Genomic DNA, 21,235 nt, shown 5'->3' on the forward strand with positions numbered 1-21,235 from the left:
GTTTTTTGAGTGCCTGCTGTGTGTCCAGCTCTGAACTATATACATTTTACAGGTATTTTCTCATTTAATATTCACAATCACTTTTTAAAAAAGATTTTATTTATTTATGCATACAAGAGCTGGAGTACAGGCCAGAGGTACAGGGGGTGGGTTGAGAGGATTCACCAGAGACAGAATGGGGAACAGAACAGGCAGACTGACTGAAATACACTGCTGAGGGGAGCATTGGGCGAGTGAGGAGAGGTCTGCTGCACCATGAGGGTAGCTCCCTGGCCAGTGATCAAACAGGTGCTGCAGTGGCTGTGGACAGTTGCATCTTAACCCCTTGTGCCACTAGGGAGGCCCTTCTGTTTTGTTTTGTTTTCAAATTTTTGATGTGGCTCATTCTCACAGGAGGGAGGTGGTATCTCATTGTGGCTTTGATTTGTATTTCCCTGCTGATAAGTTGTGTTGAACATTTTTTTCAAGTACCTATTGGCATCTGTATGTCTTCATAATCACCTTGTAAAGTAGTTTTGTTATTTTTTTTTTTTTAAGATTTATTTAGTTATTTATACAAGCACTGGGTACAGTCAGAAGCACGGGAGGGTGAGAGAATTCACCAGAGCCAGAGCAGGGAACAGAACAGGCAATCTGATGAAATACACTGCTGAGGAGAGCAGCGGGCACGGCAGGAGAGGTCTGCATGCCATGTGGGACCCTCGCCAGCCGCCGGGAATCGAGCTGGCACTGCAGAGGTTGCAGGCAGCTTCGCAGCCCCGCGCTCAACCACTGTGCCACCAGGGGAGGCCCCAAGTAGTTTTGTTATTAAACTAATTTCCCAGAGAGAAAACAGTGACTTGTCCAGGATCACAAAGCCTTTAAGTGGTAAACCTGTGATGTAAACCTTATGTTAACCTGAGCCAGCACCAAAAATTCCTGGGGGGCTTGTTCACACACAGACTGCTGGCCCCACCCCTAGAATGTCTGATGTGGTGGGTCTGGTGGATCCTGAGAATTTGCATTTCTAACAAGCCCCCAGGTGACCTTACTGCTGCTGATCATGGAGCACACTTTGAGAACTGCTGCTTAATGCCAAGGTTTCTTCACTGTCATTATGTCAACTAGGCATGTTATGTCTTGTCCAGCCTATTACAATAGGCTCGATTCAAAGAATGTGAAGTTTCATACATTTCATTTAGCGCTTGGTATAGATGACCCAATATTCTAATTAACTTAATATTTTTCATGGATTTTAAAGGTGCAAAAAATAACTAGAAAATATAAGTGAATAGAAAGGACAGAATCAGCTCTGATCTCATTACTTGGGGATGTGGCTTTTAGCTACATGTGGTTATATGGTAGGAGCTTGCTGGTTTCATCACTTCATTGGATGAAGGACTCACAGTAGCTGGCTGACAGAGAAACCAAAACTCACCTTTTCTCCTGCAGAACCCAGAAGATGTGGTGCCCACAGCAGCTGAGGGGACTCATTTCTAGGAGGACCGGTCACTAATTCATCCTGCTAATTTACAATTTGTCTGTTTACAAGTCAGCTGGGTTGGTTTTGCAGTCGCTTATTCTTGTTATTAAATTAAATTTCCCATGACAAACTGATGAAATGGGAGTGGGAAAAGAAAACTGATATTTCTATAAATGCAATTGAATACTTTAGAAAGACTCTTAAAAAGTTGGTACAGGGATGCGTTTGCCCAAACCTATAGGAAGGACCCCCCACCAAGAGTGACCCCTAACATAAACTGTGGACTTGGGTGATAATGTCAGTGTAGGTTTATCACTTGTAACAAATGTCTCACTCTAATGTGGCAGGGGTGGGGGTGGGGGGCTGTGGGAATGGTTGAAGCTGTGCATGTGTGGGGGCATGGGGTATATGGGAAATCTCTGTACCTCTTGCTATGAATGTAAAACTGCCCTAAAAATAAAGTCAATTTGGGGCAGTCCTGGTGGCGCAGGGGTTAAAGTCTCAGCACTATGAAGCTATTGCTAACAACTGCAGCATGAGTTCCATCCCTGGCCAGGGAGCTAATCCACAGATGGCACAGCAGACCTCTCCGGCCTTGCCTGCTGCACCCCTTAGCAGTGTATTTCAGTAAATCCGCCTGATTTGCTCCCCATTCTGTCTCTGATGAATCCTCTCATTCCCTGCACCTCTGACCTACACCCAGTGCTACGCAAAAATTTAAAAAAATCAAAAATTTTAAATAAATAAAATGAATTTTAGAAAAGAAAGGAAGACAGACAGAAACATGGGGCAAAGCCCAACTCCATGGCCATATAGAATGAGCAAAAAATACACTCTTGTCATCAGCTACATGGGTGGGGCAGGGGGAGTTAGTTGGGTTAGGTGTGGCCTCTTGACTATTAGATTATTGGGTGTGGATGGAGGTGGAATTCTAAAAATCTGAATGCTAGAACCTTCAGATCTGCATCAATTTTTAAAAAGCCCAAACTAGAATTCAGGGGAGTGGTTCATGCAAAAAAGATGTGGGGGAATGCCAGAGGCTGACTCAGATCAGGCTCAAAACCAAAGCTTTGGCCCTACATCAAAAGATTGGAGAATGAATACACAGGAATAGGTTTTTAAGTTAAAATAGAATAGCTAAGTGTTGTATTTTTATTATTTCCTACTTCAATGAACTTTTTTCAATAAATTTACCAACTGCTGATCTGATCGGATTAGGACAGCAGAGCGCCTACTACTGGCATTTTAAATTATTGTTATTTAAAATAAGAAAATGGAGCAATTATTTTTTTGGGGGGAGTTCTTAATTATTGGTTTACATTTCATCTCTCTCCAACCAATACTATCTAATGTTGGCATAGTAATTTACAGTTCATAAACAATTTTCAAGTCTATTAATTTAATTCTTGCAACTGTGGTCAGCAGACATTATTACCTCCTTGTATATGTTGGTAAACTGAGACTGAGAGAAGGGCAGTAAAGGCTTCAAGAAAAACGACTGGCAAGGTACTCAAGCGGGTCAAGAACTTAGACTTACCTGATGGCAAGCCTAACTTCTGCTAGGGCATGGTGTTAGCAAAGGAATAAATGAAAGCACAAAGCCTAGTTGACAACACAATGCTTTGGGGCAAGGACTAGAGACTAAAATGTCACTGTGTCTGGTTCATCTCTGGATGCCGGCCCACAGTAGGTCCTCAGGAAATATTTGGAGCTTTGTTGAAAAAACGAGTGAATGAATGACTACATGGATGAATGACGTGAGAAACTTGGAGCAAGACCCCTTTTCCCTCTGTACTCAGTTTCCCCCCTTTTTTAAAAAAGAATTATTTATTTATGCATACAAGAGCTGGGGTGTAGGCCAGAGGTGTGTGGGGCAAGGAGTGGTGAGAGTATTCAGCAGAGACAGAGTGGGGAGCAGAGAAGGCAGACTGACAGAAATACACTGCTAAGGGGAGCAGCGGGTAAGACAGGAGAGGTCTGGGCCATCATGGGGGTCAGCTCCCTGGCCATGGACTGGAAGGAACCTGTGCTGCAGTGGCTGTCAATAGCTTCACAGTGCTGAGACTTAGCCCCTTGTGCCATCGGGGAGGCCCTTGATCATTCATTTAATGATCATGGATGAACATCTCCTATGTGGTAGGCACAGGTTGGCTAACCGGGATTCACAAAGATCATGGTCTTTGGTGTTAAGCAGGTGTGTTTATTGCATCATTCCTTTGCCTTATTTCCCTAACCCTATACCAGGTTGGTGCTGTGAGCTGCTGCAATGAGGATTCTCAGGCCCTATTTAGATGAAATCATACCCTCTGAGGTTGGAGCTTCAGATCTGCATCTTACAAGCTCCCCAGGAGGCTTATAGACATTGTAGGGGCATCAGAATCCCTGGGTGGAGGGTGAGGCGACCTAGGCAAGCAAACAAGCTATTATTACACAGAGGAAAATTTTCTATATGGTTTATGCGGTTGCTGGAAGGTGTTTTGGAGGAGATGACCTTGAGGATAAATAGGAGTGAACAGGCGGAGAGGAAGGGAGAAGAGACATAGCAAAGAAGAAGCCGGTGTGCCCTTAGGGAGTTCACGAGGAGGATACAACGGAGCAGAATGAGACACCCAAGGGGCCGTGGGAACGTAGAAGAGACACGTGACTCAGCTAAGGAGTCAGGGGCAACTGCAGAGGAGGTGAGTGTGTTTTCCAATGCCCAGAAGCATCTGCTTTATCACATCTTGGGGGAAGAGTGTGGGTGTGACAGAGAATCAGGACTGGCTGTGAGGTGTGGTTTCTCGGTTAGAGGTCTCTTATCAGCTCGCTAATGGTAGAAGGTAAATCCTCCTCTAATCTGAATGCTGTTTTCACCTCCATTGTCAATGCTAAGCTTTTGTTTATTTGAACTAAGTCCTTCTATCTAGAGTCCTAGAGCCCAGCATTAAATGGTGATATTTAAATAAGTGGAGAACTCTTTTGTAATGGGAACAGGAAACTCCTGCTTCCTAGAGCCATCCTATTAAGGAGGAAGCCAGGATCTCTTCCCTTTGGGAATAACCCTCAGGCCTCCACTGATGACTCACCTGTAGGTGGGTAGTAGGACTCTAACCCTGGTCAGCCTGCACTGAAACCCTATCTCGGCCACTTTCTAATTCCCTGGTCTTGAACACATGTTACTTGACCTTCCTCCATCCTTTGACCTGGCAGAGGAGAGTAAAAACTGTGAGACCATCTCTAAAGAGTTGTTTTGTGAACAGAGTGAACATTTCCATGGAACTGCTCACCAGAGTGGCTGTCACATAGTAAGACTGCTGGAAAACCTGCAGTCTAATCATTCTGGAATAGAGCAAAGTGTGGGAGATACAAGGCAAGTTCCAAGGTCCCGTGGAAAATATGCTAAAAGGAAAGATAAACAACTAAGTAAAGTAAAAAGAACATAGATTATGATTTGTGCTATAAAAATATATAGGATAGGGCCTCCCCGGTGGTGCAGCGGTTGAGTGCTGCGCTGCAAGGCTGTGCACAGCCTCTGCAGTGCCAGTTCGATTCCCCGCTGACCAGGGAGGACCCCTCATGGTGCAGCAGACCCCTTCTGCCACGCCCACAGCTCCCCTCAGCGGTGTCTTCGGTCCTTCTGCCTGTTCTGCTCCCAGCTCTGACTCTGGTGAATTCTCTCACCCTCCCGTGCTTCTGACCCGTACCCCAGTTCTTGTATAAAAATATATATATAGGGCCTCCCCTGGTGGCTCAGCGGTTGAGCCCTGGGCTGCGAAGCTGTCCACAGCCTCTGCAGTGCCGGTTCGATTCCCTGGCTGCCAGCGAGGGACCCACATGGTACGCTTACCTCTCCTGACGTGCCCTCTGCTCCCCTCAGCAGTGTATTTCGTCGGTCTGCCTGTTCTGTTCCCCGCTCTGTCTCTGGTGAATTATCTCACCCCCCTGCGCTTCTGACTCTACCCGTGCTTGTATAAATAAATAAATCAATCTTTAAATATATATATATATATATATATATATGATAGTTGTTATACAGAGAGTGACATGAGAAGGTCTCTCCCAGAAGTCTGATTCATTAGGGCAGGCACACCTCCCCCTTTGACCAGAAGGGGGAAGAGGGTACAGGAGGAGGGAACAGCAATTGCCTAGGCTCCTGGGTGAGAGTGAAGTTGACTTGTTTAAGGCACTAACAGGAAACCCAACCACAACACCTGGTTCCTGGAGTGTGGCATAGGACATGATAGAAGCAGGATTTGAACCTGGGTTCACTTGGACCAAGAACTTTATCAAGTGTTTCAATTTTGCCATTTCACAGGAGGGTTCAAGTTCACTCAGTGTTTATGAACTTGAATGGAGACCTAGAGTTTGATTTAAGCACCAGAACGGTTCCATCACAGGCGAGGTTTAAATAGGGCTGCTCTCCACCAGAGTCATTCATGCCAACCTCTGCCAACTTTCATGTGGATAATTATAAGATCAGGATCAATACTAAGTGTCTAACTTGGGGCTGGGGGCTAGACATTAAGGAGAGAAACTGACTGTCCAAGGTCAGGCACCCAGGCAAGTCAGGTTTCCTCTCTGTCTCCTTTGCAAAGTCTACAAATGGAAACAGGTTACAGGTGTCATTTAAATCAACAATAGCTGTAAAGGTTGGGTCCATGGGGGACCTTAAGCTTCTTCTAAAGTATTTCTGACTGAAGTTTTCACAAGGGTGTATTTTCTTTTGTCATCAGAACAAAAACAGCAAAATAACAATGAAAATCTTCAACTAAAAAAACATTTTTAGAACAATTAATATTTATTGTTGTGTAGCCAGTTATAGAAAATGCAAGGGTGTGAGATTGCCTGGGTGTTGTTTAGGATCTAGCTGTGGGGCACATGTGGGGCTCAAAGGAGAGATAAACAACCAAGTAAAGTAAAAAGCAATACTTAGATAAAAGCTAAGTACTTATCTAACTACATATAGTTTAATAAAAGCAGCAGACATAGTATTTATTGCATAGCAGAGTCCAAAAGTGTGTCCAATTTTAAAGAAGCAGAATGACTTCATTAAAATAGGTATTGACCGGGGCCTCCCTGGTGGCTCAAGGGGTTAAGCATCAGCACTGTAAAGCTGTCCACAGCCTCTGCAGCACAAGTTCGATCTCCAGCCTGCTGGGGAGCTGACTCACATGGCACAGCAGACCTCTCCTGTCTCGCCCACTGCTCCCCTCAGCAGTGTGTTTCAGTAGATCTGCCTGTTCTGCTCCTCACTCTGTGTCTGGTGAATCCTCTCACCCCTCTGCATCTCTGGACTACACCCTAGTTCTTGTATGCATAAATAAATAAAATAAATCTTTAAAAAATAAATAAATAAACCCTGATGGGGTTAGCAGCAGAGCCAGGCATGGAGACAACCCTTCATCACATGTGGTACAATGAAATGTCCTAAAAGAGAGATGCCAGAGGGCTCTGGGGGAGAGTGGGAAGAGGATAGATTCTGGCTGGGGAGACTCAAAGGGTAAAGAGATCAAAATAGATGGAACAGTTGGAGGGAAGCTGGAGACAGGGAGGCTAGGAAGATGACAAGGTACCAAGGTATGGAGAAGACCTATGCAGTTGACACTTGAAGTGGGCAAAGGTGCCCTGACAGGATCTAAATGCCAAGTCCAAGGAGTTGGTGAAGAGAAATTAACAGCCAGTTTCTAAAGAACACGAGGACTTGTTGCTTCTTATATTTATAAAATCAATGGTGGGTGTGTAAGAAGCAGTAAAGTGGATGCTTATTTATGCAATAAATATTTCTAGAAAGATCAGGAATCTTTAGTATAGTAACCTTCTTGGAGTGAAACCGGGTGGCTGAGGGACAGGGATGGGATGCTTTTCATTATTTATCTAATTTTTTTTTTATAATTTGAACCCAACAGATGTATTAAGTACTCAATACTTCCACTGTTATTAAGTACAAAGCATCCACTCGTTGAAAGCAAAGATGCTGAGGTCAGACGGCCCTGCATCTGAGTCTCCACTAGTTGAGGCTCCATTTTCTCATCTGCAAAATGGGGGTAATAGTTTTTCCTTCATGGGTTTGGGCAAGGATTAAATGAGATCGTATGTTTGGTTGCCAGCACTACAGTAAGGACAGGCTAACTAGATGCTATTAATATGAATAATTAGGGCCTCCCTGCTGGTGTGAGGGGTTAAGCACCACACTATGAAGCAATCTGCAGCCTCTGCAGCACAAGTTGATCCCCGGTGGCCAGGGAGCAACCCACAAGGCGAGGCAGACCTCTCCTGACTCGCCCGCTGCTCCCCTCAGTAGTGTGTTTCAGTCTGCCTGTTCTGTTCCCCACTCTCTCTCTGGTGAATCCTTTCACACCCCGCATCTCTGGCCTGTACCCCAGCTCTTGTATACATAAATAAATAAATCTGTAAAAAATATGAATAATTAATAACAATCAATCAGATGGACCCACACTCCTCCAGAGGTGTCTCAGCTTGACACAGTGGAGTGGGTTAAGGGGAGGGATCTGGAATTGAACACGGCTGAGTACTGGCTAAGCCACGCTGACCCTCCTCCATCCTCCTCCTAAGATCAGAGGAGCTAAGAGGTGGGGACAGTTAGCCAGCGACCTGTGAGTTAGGAGTTATGTGGAGGGAGTTTTGTTTTTTGGTTTTTCTTTTGGGTTTTTTTTTTTGAGGGAGATTTTGAAATGGTCTCTCTTTCCTCTCTCCCAGGCTCAGGGAGACTTCCAGTCTCTCCTCTCTGTCCCTCCACGGAGGGGTGAGCTGAGGTGAGGGAAGACATTGCCTAGGGTGTGACATGTTCTTGTTCCAATCCCAGGAAGATGCAGAAGCCCCAGAGGCTAGACACTGAAGAAGGGCCTGAGGGCCCAGGCCTAGTTCCCTTAGCCCTGTCACAAGTTCCACCTGCCTGCCTCCTTGGAGGCTCCTGAGACCACACCGCCACGTTGAAGGTCGCAGGCAAGACTCATCTGGGGCCAGACGCTCGGGCGACACCCGCACATGCGGAGCCTGCCACCCGCAGGGAGAGAGCGGAACTGCAGCTCCGCCTCCAGCCCTGCCCCTGTTGAATTCCCTTCTGTGGATGTTTTCTAGGCGGCTTTCCAGGCCAGGCTACAGGGGTCTCTGCCCTGATGGGGTTTACAGTCTGTTGGGACGAATGCCAACAATGGAAGTGCTGGCAGCAACCATATAATCTGCTTTTTGTTGACACCTTTGTTCTGATTACATAAGTAACATGTTCATTGTAGAAAAATTAAGAAGAGAATTAAAATCCAGATATAATATCTGTTCACATAGAAGTACAGTCCTCAGTGTCTTCTGTGCACTTAAAAAAAAGGAAAAATAGGGCCTCCCCTGGTGGCTCAGCGGTTGAGCGCTGGGCTGTGAAGCTGCCCGCAGCCTCTGCAGCGCCAGTTCGATCCCCGGCCACAGGGGAGGGTCCCACGTGGCACACAGACCTCTCCTGCCGCGCCCGCTGCTCCCCTCAGCAGTGTGCTTCGGTCCTTCGGCCTGTTCTGCTCCCCAATCTGGCTCTGGTGAATTCTCTCACCCTCCTGTGCTTCTGACTGTACCCAAGTGCTTGTATAAATAAATAAATAAGTAAATCTTAAAAAAAAAAGGAAAAATACATTTCATCATATTTTTCAACCTGTTTTGTTTATTAAACTGTTTTATTAAACTGTTTATTAAGCTGATATGCCAGCTCTTATGCTATGTTGGCTTTGTTTTTAATTTAATGAAAAAGTAGATGATTGGGGCCTCCCTGGTGGTGCAAGGGGTTAAATTCTCAGTGCTATCAAGCTATTGCCAGCCACTGCAGCACAAGTTCAATCTCCCGCTAGGGAGGTGACCCACATGGCGCAGCAGACCTCAATGGTCTCACTGGCTGCTCCCCTTGTTGTAGAGCAACCCCGATACAAAACGGGGTGCCTGACTGTGGGTCCTCACCCGCGCGCTTAAAAGGACTTATCAATGCTCTACTGCAGGCACACGTGAAAGGTTAATAAAAGGTTTATTTACAAGGGAAGGGGAAATGAGGAAATATACAGCTCTGGGAGAAAAGCGGGAGACAAAGTTTTAAATGAGTCCTACCCGATCCGCTGATCAGGAACCCCAAAATGGCGCTCTGAGAGCTGGCCGCCAGCCAGGAGCGGTGAAGCCGGGAGGCGAGCGATCGCGAGCCAGAGAGAGCCCTAGGCCCACGTGTTTGGTTTTTTATATCCAACCTGGCTGCCCAACTCCACCCTCAGGTCCCAGCCACCCTCCCCTTGGTGGTGATGGGATTTGTCTTCCCCAATGTCCTGATGGTTTTAGTCTGGAGTGGGGGTGGAGTCCACAAAGCCTGTATGGGATTAACTCAGGACATCACTTCCCCCTAACACCCTCAGCAGCGTATTTCAGTCAGTCCACCTGTTCTGCTCCCTCCTCTGTCTCTGGTGAATCCTCTCACCTGCCCCCCACCCTGCACTTCTGGCTTACATGCCAGTTCTTGTATGCATAAGTAAATAAATCTTTTTTTTTTTTTAAAAAAAGAAACCCTCATTGAATGAATTAATGATGCTGATCAGCTCAAACAAGATATTCAGAGGATGAAGGTGGTGGTTATGACATCCTGGCTTCTGCCTGCAGCCTGCTCAGAATAATGCCTTGGTACATTCTCCTAGGATTAGTGTCTTGGTGGACAAATATTTCTTGGTCCAGGAATTGGAGATGCTTTCAGCTGGGAGAAATCACAGTAAAGAGCATGCAGGATGCCGCAGATAAGCTTTCCTCTAAGCCAGCCCTGCCCTTGGCTAGGCAGCCTCCCTCAGTCTCATTTCAATGCCTCCCCCATCAGCAGCTGCCCAGAGTGTTGAATATTGAGGTGCCCCTTCCCACTCCCTGTTTCAAGGGAATAGAGCATCAGAGGGAGCCTTAGCGGCATCCACATGAGTGTAAACATCACCAGCTGCCAGAGGGAATGACGTCAAATCCAGGCCTGATTGACCATGGCCTTGGGAAAGCTCCCTGCACAGAGAGGCTTGATGCCCTGGGGGTGGGGGTCACAGAGAGGAGATGCACAAGCTGGGAACTGCCAGCTCAGCACCCTGAGGACATAGCTGATGGTTTTGTCTATTCTCAAGGACGTCAGGACTTGAAATCTTTTTCTTTCCAAACCGACTGAAATCAGGAATTAAACAGTTGTTCTTTTTTTGTTTGTTTGTTTTGTTTTGCTAATCCGTATTCAGAGCCTCGGATCACTGTGACCTCTGGGTGATCTTTGGGAGCTGAGATTGTTTTACCTAAAGTAAAGTCTTTATGGCTTTGAGGTTAAAAGAACAGACTCCTGGCACTTGCCTGAAACCGTGTGAGTGGGGGCAACTTCTAGCACATCTCAATCTCAGTTCCCTCATTTGAAAAATAGGAAGAATAGCATCTAGCTCACAGGCACATGGTTGGGATACATGTATATTCGGTGAGTCCCTATCATGTGTTGAGTCCTGGGGTCACACCAGTGAAGAAAACACAGTCTCTGCTTCCCTAGTGTTCACCAAAGGAAAGCAGACAATAAACCAATGAATATTTAATATAGCAGATGGTGGCAACTTAAGAAGGATAGAGTGTCAGGATGGGGGTGTTATTTCACTTAAAGGTGGCCTTTCTGATAAGGTAACTTCTGAGCTGAACTCTGAATGAAATAAAGAAGCAGTTCATGAGACTCTCTGGGGGAAAACCTCTTATAGAGAGAGAAATGAACGTAAGCAAAAGACCCAAGGCAGGAGAATGCCTGGCATATTCAAGAAAGGCAAGAAGGCCAATGTAGCTGGAGTGAAGTAGGCAAGAGGACAAGAGGAATGAGATCAGAGAGCTGGCTGGGAGTAGGGTGTCTAGGGCCTGGTAGGCCACTGGTAGACTGACGTTTACTCCGAGCAAGATGGGAGCCATTGGAGGATTTGAGCAAAGAGGGAGGTGATCTGACTTAGGTTTTAAAGGATCCCTCCCTCTGGCTGCCATGGAGAAAATAGACAAAAGGGGCCTACTGGATGGCCTAGGGGTCTCAGTGCTATCACCACTATGGCCTGAGTGCGATCTCCGGCCAGGGAGCTGACTCATATAGCGCAGCAGACCTCTCCTGTCTTGCCTGCTGCTCCCCACTGTAGTGTATTTCAGTAGATCTGCCTGTTCTGCTCTCTACTCTATTTCTAATGAATCCTCTCAACCCCCCACACCTTTGGCCCACACCCCAGTTCTTTTATGCAAAAAAAGAAAATAGACTATAGGGAACAGGAATAGGAAGACCAGTTAGGTTGTTGCAATTGTCCAAAGAACAACTTCGATTAAATTGGTAGTAGTAGGTGGGTAAGAAGTGAAGTGGTCAGATTCTGGATATGTCTAAAGGAAGGGGTAGCAGGATTTATTAATGGATTGGATTTAAATTATGTATATGTTATATCCGTGCATGTGTGTGTGTGAGAGAGGCACACATTTGGTAAATGCCCATTCTCTAATCAGTCAAAGATGACCGGAAGAGTTTGACCTGAGAAATGGGCATTTACCGAAGTGGGGCAAACAATTTCTACAAAGCGGTTAGCATGACTATGGGCATGAAATATGTACTCAGTAATCATTACTTAGTTGTATCACCTGCAAGGGTTATGAAAGCCCTATGAAAAAATAAAATTTTAATTCACTTTTAGCATATCCCAGGCATTGGAAAATTTGGTTGTGGTCTTATATCCACCAATAGAATATAAACTGCATGAGGTAGATCTTAAAACTCTTGTGTACAGTTGCACATGTTGGGCACCTTGATTAGTATTTTTTTTTTTTTTTTTTTTTTTTTTTTTTTTTTTTTTTTTATAGAGGCATGCTTTATTTATTTTGTTTGTTTGTTTGTTTGTTTGTTTATACATGCACTGGGTACAGTCAGAAGCGCGGGAGGGTGAGAATTCACCAGAGCCAGAGCGGGGAGCAGAGCAGGCAGAAGGACCGAAGTACACTGCTGAGCGGAGCAGCGGGCGGCAGGAGAGGTCTGCGCGCCATGTGGGACCCTCCTCTGGTGGCCGGGGAGCAGCCGGGAATAGAACCGGCACTGCAGAGGCTGCGGGCAGCTTCGCAACCCAGCACTCAACCGCTGCGCCACCGGGGAGGCCCAATTAGTATTTTTTTTAAAGTCTTCATTTATTTATTTTTGCATAGAAGAACTGGGGTGTAGGCAGTAAGGCGATTCATCGGAGATAGAGTGGAGTGCAGAGCAGGCAGATTTAGTGAAATACACTGCTAAGGGAAACAGTGGGTGAGGCAGGGGAGGTGTGCAGCACCATGTGTGTGTATTACTTCCCTGGCAGGGGATTGAACCCAGGCAGCAGAGGTGATAGTGCTGAGACTTAACCACTAGGCCACCAGAGAAGCCCCTTGGTTAGTATTTCATTAAATGAATCCTCACTACTACAGATGGTGGTTGAATGTCTTTCCAAGATTGAGCTGTTAGTAAATTAATAGATATATTTGAGAGGAATGGGTGAATAAATGCATATAATATTCCCATTTTAGAGAAGAGGAAACTACTGGTGGCACAGATTTGAACCTTGAGCTTGGAGCCTTTCCACGTTCCCACTTTTGGGCCTCATAAGCTTGTCTGTGTTTCAGGATGCCTACGGATTTAATGACTGATTACAACCATAACATATAAAAGCCCAGGCTAGTCAGAAAAAAAGATCTAGATGATATTGTGAAGCTCTAGTAATAGGATCCTAAATTTTTAATCTTTGTGAAACTGCACGGTCTTAAAGCATTTATTTTATCTAACTTGCCCAGGGTCCCTCAGGCTGTAAGGAAAGGAAGTGAGATGTGAACCAGTTTTTCCACACTAGAGTCCCTGTTTATTCCCTTACTTGGAGATTGTTAACCTGGGGCACAAGGACACTTAGTGGGTTTCCTATTGTGCATTATATTACTTCTTCTCCCAACATTGTCTCCTAAACCGTATGTGCCTAGGAGAAGGTGCATGGGGGGGGCAGGGAGTGAGGGGGACAGTAAGAAGAGTTCATAACTTTCATTATATTCTTTTTTTAAAGATTTATTTATTTATGCAAGAACTGGGGTACAGTCAGGGGCAGGGGAAGGTGAGAGAATTCACCAGAGACAGAGAGGAGAGAAGAACAGGCAGATGGACCAAAGACACTGCTGAGGGGTGCAGCGGGCCTAACAGGAGAGGTCTGCCGCACCATGTGGGTTTCTCCCTGGCCAGCCGGGAATCGAACCCGCAATACAGAGGCTGCGGATAGCTTCGCAATATAGCGCTCAACCCGCTGAGCCACCAGGGAGGCCCACCTTCATTATATTCTTAAAGAGGCCTGTGGTCAAAAAGCTTCATTTTTATGCGGTTTTTTTTTTTTTCATTTTTAAAACTGTTTTAGAAGACAAAGGAAGGAAGCAGTGAGAGCTGAAAAAGAATTATGGAGACTATACAACAGATGTCAATTTTTATTCCCAGAATTTCAAGGTAGAGAAAACTAGGGTGACTAAAGAAGCCAAAAGGTGAGCCTACTGAGTTGGGATCAGAATCCAGATCTTCGGGCACCAATTTCAGAACTCTTTCTGGTTCCCGTTGCTATTCATTCAGTCAGTTTTCGTTCATTCATTCATCAAATTTATGTTGAGAGTAAAATTCCAGGCTCTGGGAATGCTGCAGTGACAAATTCTTGGCACCACGTTTACATATCTAGTAGGGAAGACAGACAAAATAATAACGACGACGAAGACCATGTTAATGTGTTTTGGAAAACGTCACAGGCTGGGGAGGAAGGAATTGCATTTTTAGATGGGGTGGTCTGTGCTCGGATGGAATCTCTCATTTCAGCCCACGGACTCCAACGAAAGGAGAGCTCCCGAGGGCCAGAGCGCCCTCCACAAACCTATTTTTGGCGCTAAGCCCCACAAGGTGGGGACGGTAGGACACCCGGAGCCAGTCCTCAAGCTCAGGGGCCAGGAGGCTTTCGACTGGGCTTCAGTCGGTCTCGAGGATAGTGCGCAGGCGCCTGGTGTTAGGCGCTGCCCAATGGGAACCTCCTTCGAAGTTTAGGTCCCGCCCCAACCCTCACTTCTGCTTCCGCTTCCGGCGCCGCTGCGGGCCAGGTTAAAGATGGCGGCGGTGGCAGGGTCCGGCGTTTCTAGGCTGCTGGGTCGGTCCTGGCCACGGCTGGGCCGGCCTATGTCGAGCGGCGCCCACGGCGAAGAGGGCTCAGGTACTGGGGCCGGGTGCGGCGGGGCGGGCCTCATTCCCGCTGCAGCGAGGCCGGGCGCGACTGTGACCTTGGCCTGAGGCCTTGGGGAACGGGATGCGACCGCTGCGGGCGCCGCTCCAGCCTGAACGGTCGTTCTCTTTCCGCAGCTCGCATGTGGAAGGCTCTCACCTACTTCGTCGCGCTCCCTGGGGTGGCAGTGAGCATGCTGAATGTCTTCCTGAAGTCGAAACATGGAGAGCATGAGAGACCCGAGTTCGTCGCCTACCCCCATCTCCGCATCAGGTCTAAGGTACGCCCTGGCCGTCACTTGCAGTGACCTTCTCTCTTTCCAAACGCCCTGGACCAAGTTTTTCTAAAAGCGTGGGTGCCGGGCGTGTAGGATTCCTTTTAATGCTCACAAATTTTAATTTTCTCTGCTTTTACGGAAGGGAAACAGATTCGAGAGTTATGTCTGTTGTTCTTCAAGGTCATAAATTAAGTACCCTTCAGTTCCGTTTTTCTCCCTTTCGGCCCACCTTCTGAGACAGCTCTGAAACAACTGTGAGTTGTATAAAACTTTCGAAGGTTGGGAGTGGCAAAGGCAGATGGACTTCGACATGTGGCAGGTTCTAGATGCATAGTGAAGAGACTGACAGCTGCTCCTTTTCCCCAGATCTAATGCTAGGTGTCTTCTCAGTTGTTTTATGTTTGGTGTATTGGTGTAGGTGTAGTTTAGCCGTTTCTCATTGCTTGCTGTAAGTATTCTTTCTCTCCTGGTTCTTTAATACTATTCAATCACTTGGTCCTGGTAGGATTGGCCTCATAGCCTAGACTCTCAGATGCAGAAATTTTTGAGTCTTTGAGCCCCTCTCTCACCCTTGTACAGAAGAACTAGAAGCATACCGCAAGATTTCTCAACCTAAACCCTAGAGCAATGCTTTTGAAAAGGTCGCATGCCAAATAATTGAAGGCAGATTGTAGTTTCCAATTCAGATTTATGTGGGTCAGAGATGGATCCCAGAAATCTGCATTTATATAAGCATCTTGTGTATACTCACCTCTACCATTCTGATAGTGATTTGAAGATTACATTATTTATTTATTTTTTTTAAAAGATTTATTTATTTATGCATACAAGAACTGGGGTACAGACCAGAGGTGTGGGGGAGTGAGAGGATTCACCAGAGACAGAGTGGGGAGCAGAACAGGCAGACTGACTGAAATACACTGCTGAGGGGAGCAGCAGGGGAGTCAGCGCCTTATGGGTTGCTCCCTGGCCAGCTGGGGATCGAACTCGTGCTGCACATGCTGCAGTGGCTGTGGCTAGCTTCATAGGTTGCGTTTTAACCCCTTGTGCCACCAGGGAGGCCCTGAAGATTACATTTTTTAAAACACAGCACAGGGTACAGTAGTTAGCAGAAAGGGGCTTGTGAGTGACTTGTTTTTCCTACAGTCTACTTTTTTTTGTGTGTAGAAGAACTGGGGTGTAGGCCAGAGGAGTGGGGGGTGAGAGGATGCACCAGAGACAGAGTGGGGAGCAGAACAGGTGGATTTACTGAAATACACTGCTAAGGGGAGTGAGACAGGAGAGGCCTTCTGTGCCATACATGTGTTAGCTCCCTGGCTGAGGATTGAACTCAGGCCATAGCTATGAGACTTAACCCCTAGGCCACCAGGCAGGTCCTTCTACTGTCTATTTTATTTTTTTATTTTAAAAAAGATTTATTTATTTACGATTATAAGAACTGAGGTACAGGCCAGAGGTGTGGGAGATGAGAGGATCCACCAGAGACAGAGCAGGGAACAGAACAGGCAGATAGACTGAAGTACAGTGCTGAGGGGAGCAGTCCCTTGAGCCATCAGGGAGGCCCTCCTGTCTATTTTAAAGGCTGCTATGGAAGAGTTCTCTTAATTAAGAGAAGGCTTAAATAGGGCCTCCCTGGTGGCACAAGGGGTTAAGACACAACCTATGAAGCTAGCCGCAGCCTCTGCAGCACAAGTTCGATCCCCAGCCAGGGAGCAACCTACATGGCGCAGGAGACCTCTCCTGATTCGCCCGCTGCTCCCCTCAGCAGTGTATTTCAGTCAGTCTCAGTCAATCTGCCTGTTCTGTTCCCTACTCTGTCTCTGGTGAATCCTCTCACCCACCACACCTCTGGCCTGTGCCCCAGTTCTTGTATGCATAAATGAATTAATCTTTAAAAAAAAAATTAAAGAGAAGGCTTAAATATCCTGGTAGTTAAAAGGTTAATTTCCACTTTATTTTTATGTATAATCTGTCATTTATCACCCTCTATTTTTAGTTCATGGCAATGTATTTCTGAATTATTTTCTGGAATTGCCTAATTGTCCTCTTCACTCCACAGCCTTTTCCCTGGGGAGATGGTAACCATACTCTATTCCACAATGCTCATATGAATCCACTGCCCACTGGCTATGAAGAGGATTAAAGAGAACCTGGACCATTACCTAGCACTTGGGACCACAACACTGGCTTGGAACATAACTCTGCACATGGACCAGAAAAATGTACGGGACCTTAAGCTCACTTCTTGTATCAAATGCTGACCATTATACTTATCTCCCATCTCTGCTTAATGGCAGGTGATGGCTTAAATAAATAACTTGATTGGTTATGAGCTAGGAGTTGCTTTCTTTGGTGGTGTTTTTTCCGTAGAAATTAACATTAATGAAAAAAAAAGAAATTAGCATTAATGTTATTTGTTTCTGCAAAGGTCTGTCGCTGCTGTTTCCGGTCCAACTCAGACTTCCAAATAATAGCATTTATTTATTTATTTATCTATTTATTTATTTATTTATTTTTAGAGGCATGTTTATTTATTTATTTGTTTGTTCTGTTTACACATGCACTGGGTACAGTCAGAAGCGCGGGAGGGTAAGAGAATTCACCAGAGCCAGAGTGGGGAGCAGAGCAGGCAGAAGGACCGAAGTACACTGCTGAGGGGAGCAGTGGGCGGCAGGAGAGGTCTGCGCGCCATGTGGGACCCTCCTCCGGTGGCCGGGGAGCAGCTGGGGATCGAACCGGCGCTGCAGAAGCCGCCGGCAGCTTCGCAACCCAGCGCTCAACCGCTGCGCCACCAGGGAGGCCCTAAATAATAGTATTTATAATATGCCTATTCCTGGTTTCTTGCGCCTGGAGTGGGTAAAGCAAAGGGACCATGAGTGGCGCTATCAAGATTGGTTCCTGACACACTCTGGATGACAAGAGACATTGCGTGATTACAGTTTATATCTAGTGGTACCAGTGATTCTCAAGAAGTAGCACTCACTTCCTGCAATCAGCTTTTTCCATTCCACCAGCATTTGCTGCAGATTATGAGCTATAGACAGATAATTTTCTCCAAAAGTGTTCTCACCTTGGGGTCATCTCTCTCAGCACCCTAAGTCTGAAAGGATCAGAAACCTTTGGAGAAGTAAAGGCATGGACACATTCTGCATATAGTTGTTTTTAGAACCAGAACTTTCCGGTCTCCATGAATTAGGGAAAAGTAACAGTAACAAAAGAATTCCTCATAAAAATTTAAAGCCTTTGAAATAACTAGGATAGTTGTAGTCACTTTATGAGAATGAAATAATAATAGTATGAGGAATAATCAAAAAATCATTTTAATCATCTTTAGTAACAATTGCATAAAAACAGTTGGTTTAAAGCTGGTTGTATGCTTGGGGTTGGGAATTGTATGGGGAATATAACCAAAATGAAAATGCATACATTGTGCAAAAATGAAAAATGATAAAAGAATTATATAAAATAAAATATTTAAAAAAGAAAAAAAAAGCTGGTTGTATGGTCAAGGCTCAACCAGTTTTGTGCCAACTTTCAAGAGGCTACAAGTTTAGGTAATAATGTTGTATGTACTGTAAGCTGGCAATGCAAGAGTGAGGCATAGGAAAACACAGGATGTGAAAGCCATTTACAGTAGGGAAAAAGAATCTTGGCCATTTCAGGATTTAACCACAGCCGGAGCTTTTGAGTCCTTACAGAACTGAAGTGATGAGTCCAAGACAGATACACTTCAGCTTGCCACTGCGCTTCCCAGCTGCGTCCCAAATAACCTTAACAATCTTTGTATAATGGACTTGAACCAGTCAAAATATAAATATATTTATACATTGAAATGACATTAAGGGCTGGTCATATTAAATATGAAATAGTAATTGGTAGAGAAGGGAGAAGAAAATTCAGACCATCTATAAATCAAGTTTCATACTGTCTTTAAGGCGTGTAGCAAGCTGAACCTGATTACTTGAGCAATTGTGGAGACATTTTAAAGTATGTAAGTGCTCACCTGATCCTGGCGTTTGCGTGGTTATGTGTTGTTATATACACATTTTAAGAAAATATTTTTGTAGCTTACAATGGAAATCAATTTTATTATTATTATTTTTTTATTTTCATTTCCCTCGCCGCTGCCCGGGGAATGAACCAGCGCTGCAGAGGCTGCAGGCAGCCTTGCAGCCCAGCGCTCAATCGCTGCGCCACCAGGAGAGGCCCTGGAAATCAATTTTAGAGTTTGCTAAAACTCCTCAATATATATGGGATCCATACATGGTAATAGTTTTTAGATACAGTACACTAAGTTCCGAGGCCAAATAATAACAGACACCAAATATTACAATTTATTCCATCTCCATGATTACAGACATGGCAGGGTGGGTAAACAATGCAAATAAAGCATAACTTTTCCTCCCCCAACCCTTCATTTTAACCAGATGCAGCATTTTGACATTTTTATGATCTATGGGTTGACGTAATCCATTGACTTGGGTTGAGAGCTGTCAACAGCAAATCCTTACAATTTAGGATCTTCCATAGATAACTCCAAGGATCTTAATTCCTGGGGTACACTGAACTCTGAAATGGTGTTCATGGCAAAATTCTTCAGTTTCGAATGTGAATCTGAGAAGGCAGGTAACTATTAAAAGTTATCTCCTCTTGGCTAACCCAGTCCACCAGCAATCTTTACCATTAAGTTATATAAAAAGCAAAATTGCTCCCAAGCATTGATTGAAACTGTTGTGCTGGGGGTTCCTTTTCAGACCATTAATTTCCCTGAGAAAAAAAGAGATGTCCTAACCATTGCTCCCATGAACACTCACCCAAGTGCAGTTGAACCTAATGTCGTCTGCAGCATAACTCAAGAAGTCAGGCAACCCTGACAAGTTTACCATTATTTACATACAAGGTATAATTAAAGCTGATTCCAGACCAACTAATGCAACCATAATCTCAATAAGTCATTCAGTATTAGCACATAGAGTCCTGCAAGATGCCAGAGCAAGTGAGAAATCATCTCAAAGCAGAATGTTGACTCCTCACCTTTTACAAGCGAGGAAAACAAAGGAGGAAACAAAAATTCTCCCTCCTAAACTCCTCATCGAATGGATGGCTATCTTCGGTCTTAATTGACAAAATCCATAGTTCCTCAATTTCCTGATTTGAGGAGTCCTTTTTCAAGATGACTGTCAAGATCAAGAAGAGCTTTCAGGCTTTTCTTTGCTATGGCCCATGAACTCCAGTCCTTCGATGGGAATCTCCTTCTCCTTTATTGCTTTCTGAGGGGAGAAAACATTATAAAAGTCACTATGAAGCTTGAGGATCAAACGCCCTAGGAGCAGAGAGACTAGAAAGGAGTGAGGGAATCACTAAAATTCAGAAGTGAGATTTAGACCTCTCTATTGTAACAGACACCCAAGTTCCAACCCGGGTTCTTGTCTCTGACCTTGAGCAAGCCTCACTTTTCCCACCAGTAAATGAACACCTCCACCTGGAATTACCCCAGACTCTGAACTAACTAACGAATTGAGAGTGCCTTGCCCAGTCACAGTGCTCTTCTTAAAATTCAAAGTAGTTCCGTATTTACTGGGCTGTGGTGAAAATGTCCTAGCTAATTGAGGAAGAAAACAGACCAATGAAGGAATTATGACAAAAAGAGATCCTAACAAGTCAAAAGACCAATTAGGCGTCGGCCTCCCCCTGCCTTCCCCCAATACAACTGTAATAGTGGAAAAGTGCACTACTACCAAAACTTGAGTCCAGTGAATTTAAACCAATCACTTCCGACTTCTGGGCGTGAGCGTTCCAAGTGCAAAATACGAGTAACTACGCCCACTTTGCAAGTTTAAGATGAGCGCCAAACGGGCCGTGTTACTGTGCTCCGTAAAAAGTAACGCACCGCAAAAATACTCAACTTTGTGGTTCAGAGATACCCCGGCGGCCTTGAGACGAAGGCAGGGGCAAGAGCTCCTGCCACTGGCTTTCTTTGTCCTCCGGGTTCCAAGGCCCGCGAGGTGCACGCGCGAGCTGGGGGCCCCGCAGAAAACGCGGGGCTCGGGCGGCTGCTCACCTGGACACACTGCTGGTAGCGCTTGAAGAGGTCGGTGCACGGGTCCCCGGAGCCGTCTCCCTTGAGGAACTTCTCAGCAAACCAGCGATTGAAACACTGGTCGTACTCGCGCTTCATGTCGGTGCAGGCCTCCCCGACGCTGTTCATGGCGGCGGCGGCGGCTCACCCTGATGTCATCAATCTTAGGCGCGTCGCTCGGTTTGACGTCAGGGGCG

The 21,235-nt window shown here is 45.6% G+C and overlaps 2 protein-coding genes across 2 annotated transcripts; one reads left to right on the plus strand and one right to left on the minus strand.

The window, feature by feature from the left end:
• Window positions 1–14,561: 14,561 nt before the first annotated feature.
• On the plus strand, window positions 14,562–17,216 carry COX6A1 (cytochrome c oxidase subunit 6A1). The gene is made up of 3 exons (XM_084253546.1): window positions 14,562–14,673; window positions 14,820–14,962; window positions 17,019–17,216. Exons 1-3 carry the CDS (start codon window positions 14,571–14,573, stop codon window positions 17,100–17,102), a joined length of 330 nt encoding a protein of 109 aa, XP_084109672.1. The 5' UTR covers window positions 14,562–14,570; the 3' UTR covers window positions 17,103–17,216.
• A 2,929-nt stretch (window positions 17,217–20,145) lies between these two features.
• Window positions 20,146–21,176, minus strand: TRIAP1 (TP53 regulated inhibitor of apoptosis 1; the record flags this gene model as incomplete). The annotated part of the gene is made up of 2 exons (XM_084253696.1): window positions 21,021–21,176; window positions 20,146–20,229 (listed from the first exon to the last, which is right to left on the minus strand). The coding sequence occupies exons 1-2, from the start codon at window positions 21,165–21,167 to the stop codon at window positions 20,146–20,148; spliced, it is 231 nt and encodes a 76-aa protein (XP_084109822.1). The 5' UTR covers window positions 21,168–21,176.
• Between the last annotated feature and the right edge of the window lie 59 nt (window positions 21,177–21,235).

This window comes from Talpa europaea (genome assembly GCF_964194135.1).
Source record: "Talpa europaea genome assembly, chromosome: 14".
Lineage (NCBI taxonomy): Eukaryota > Metazoa > Chordata > Mammalia > Eulipotyphla > Talpidae > Talpa > Talpa europaea.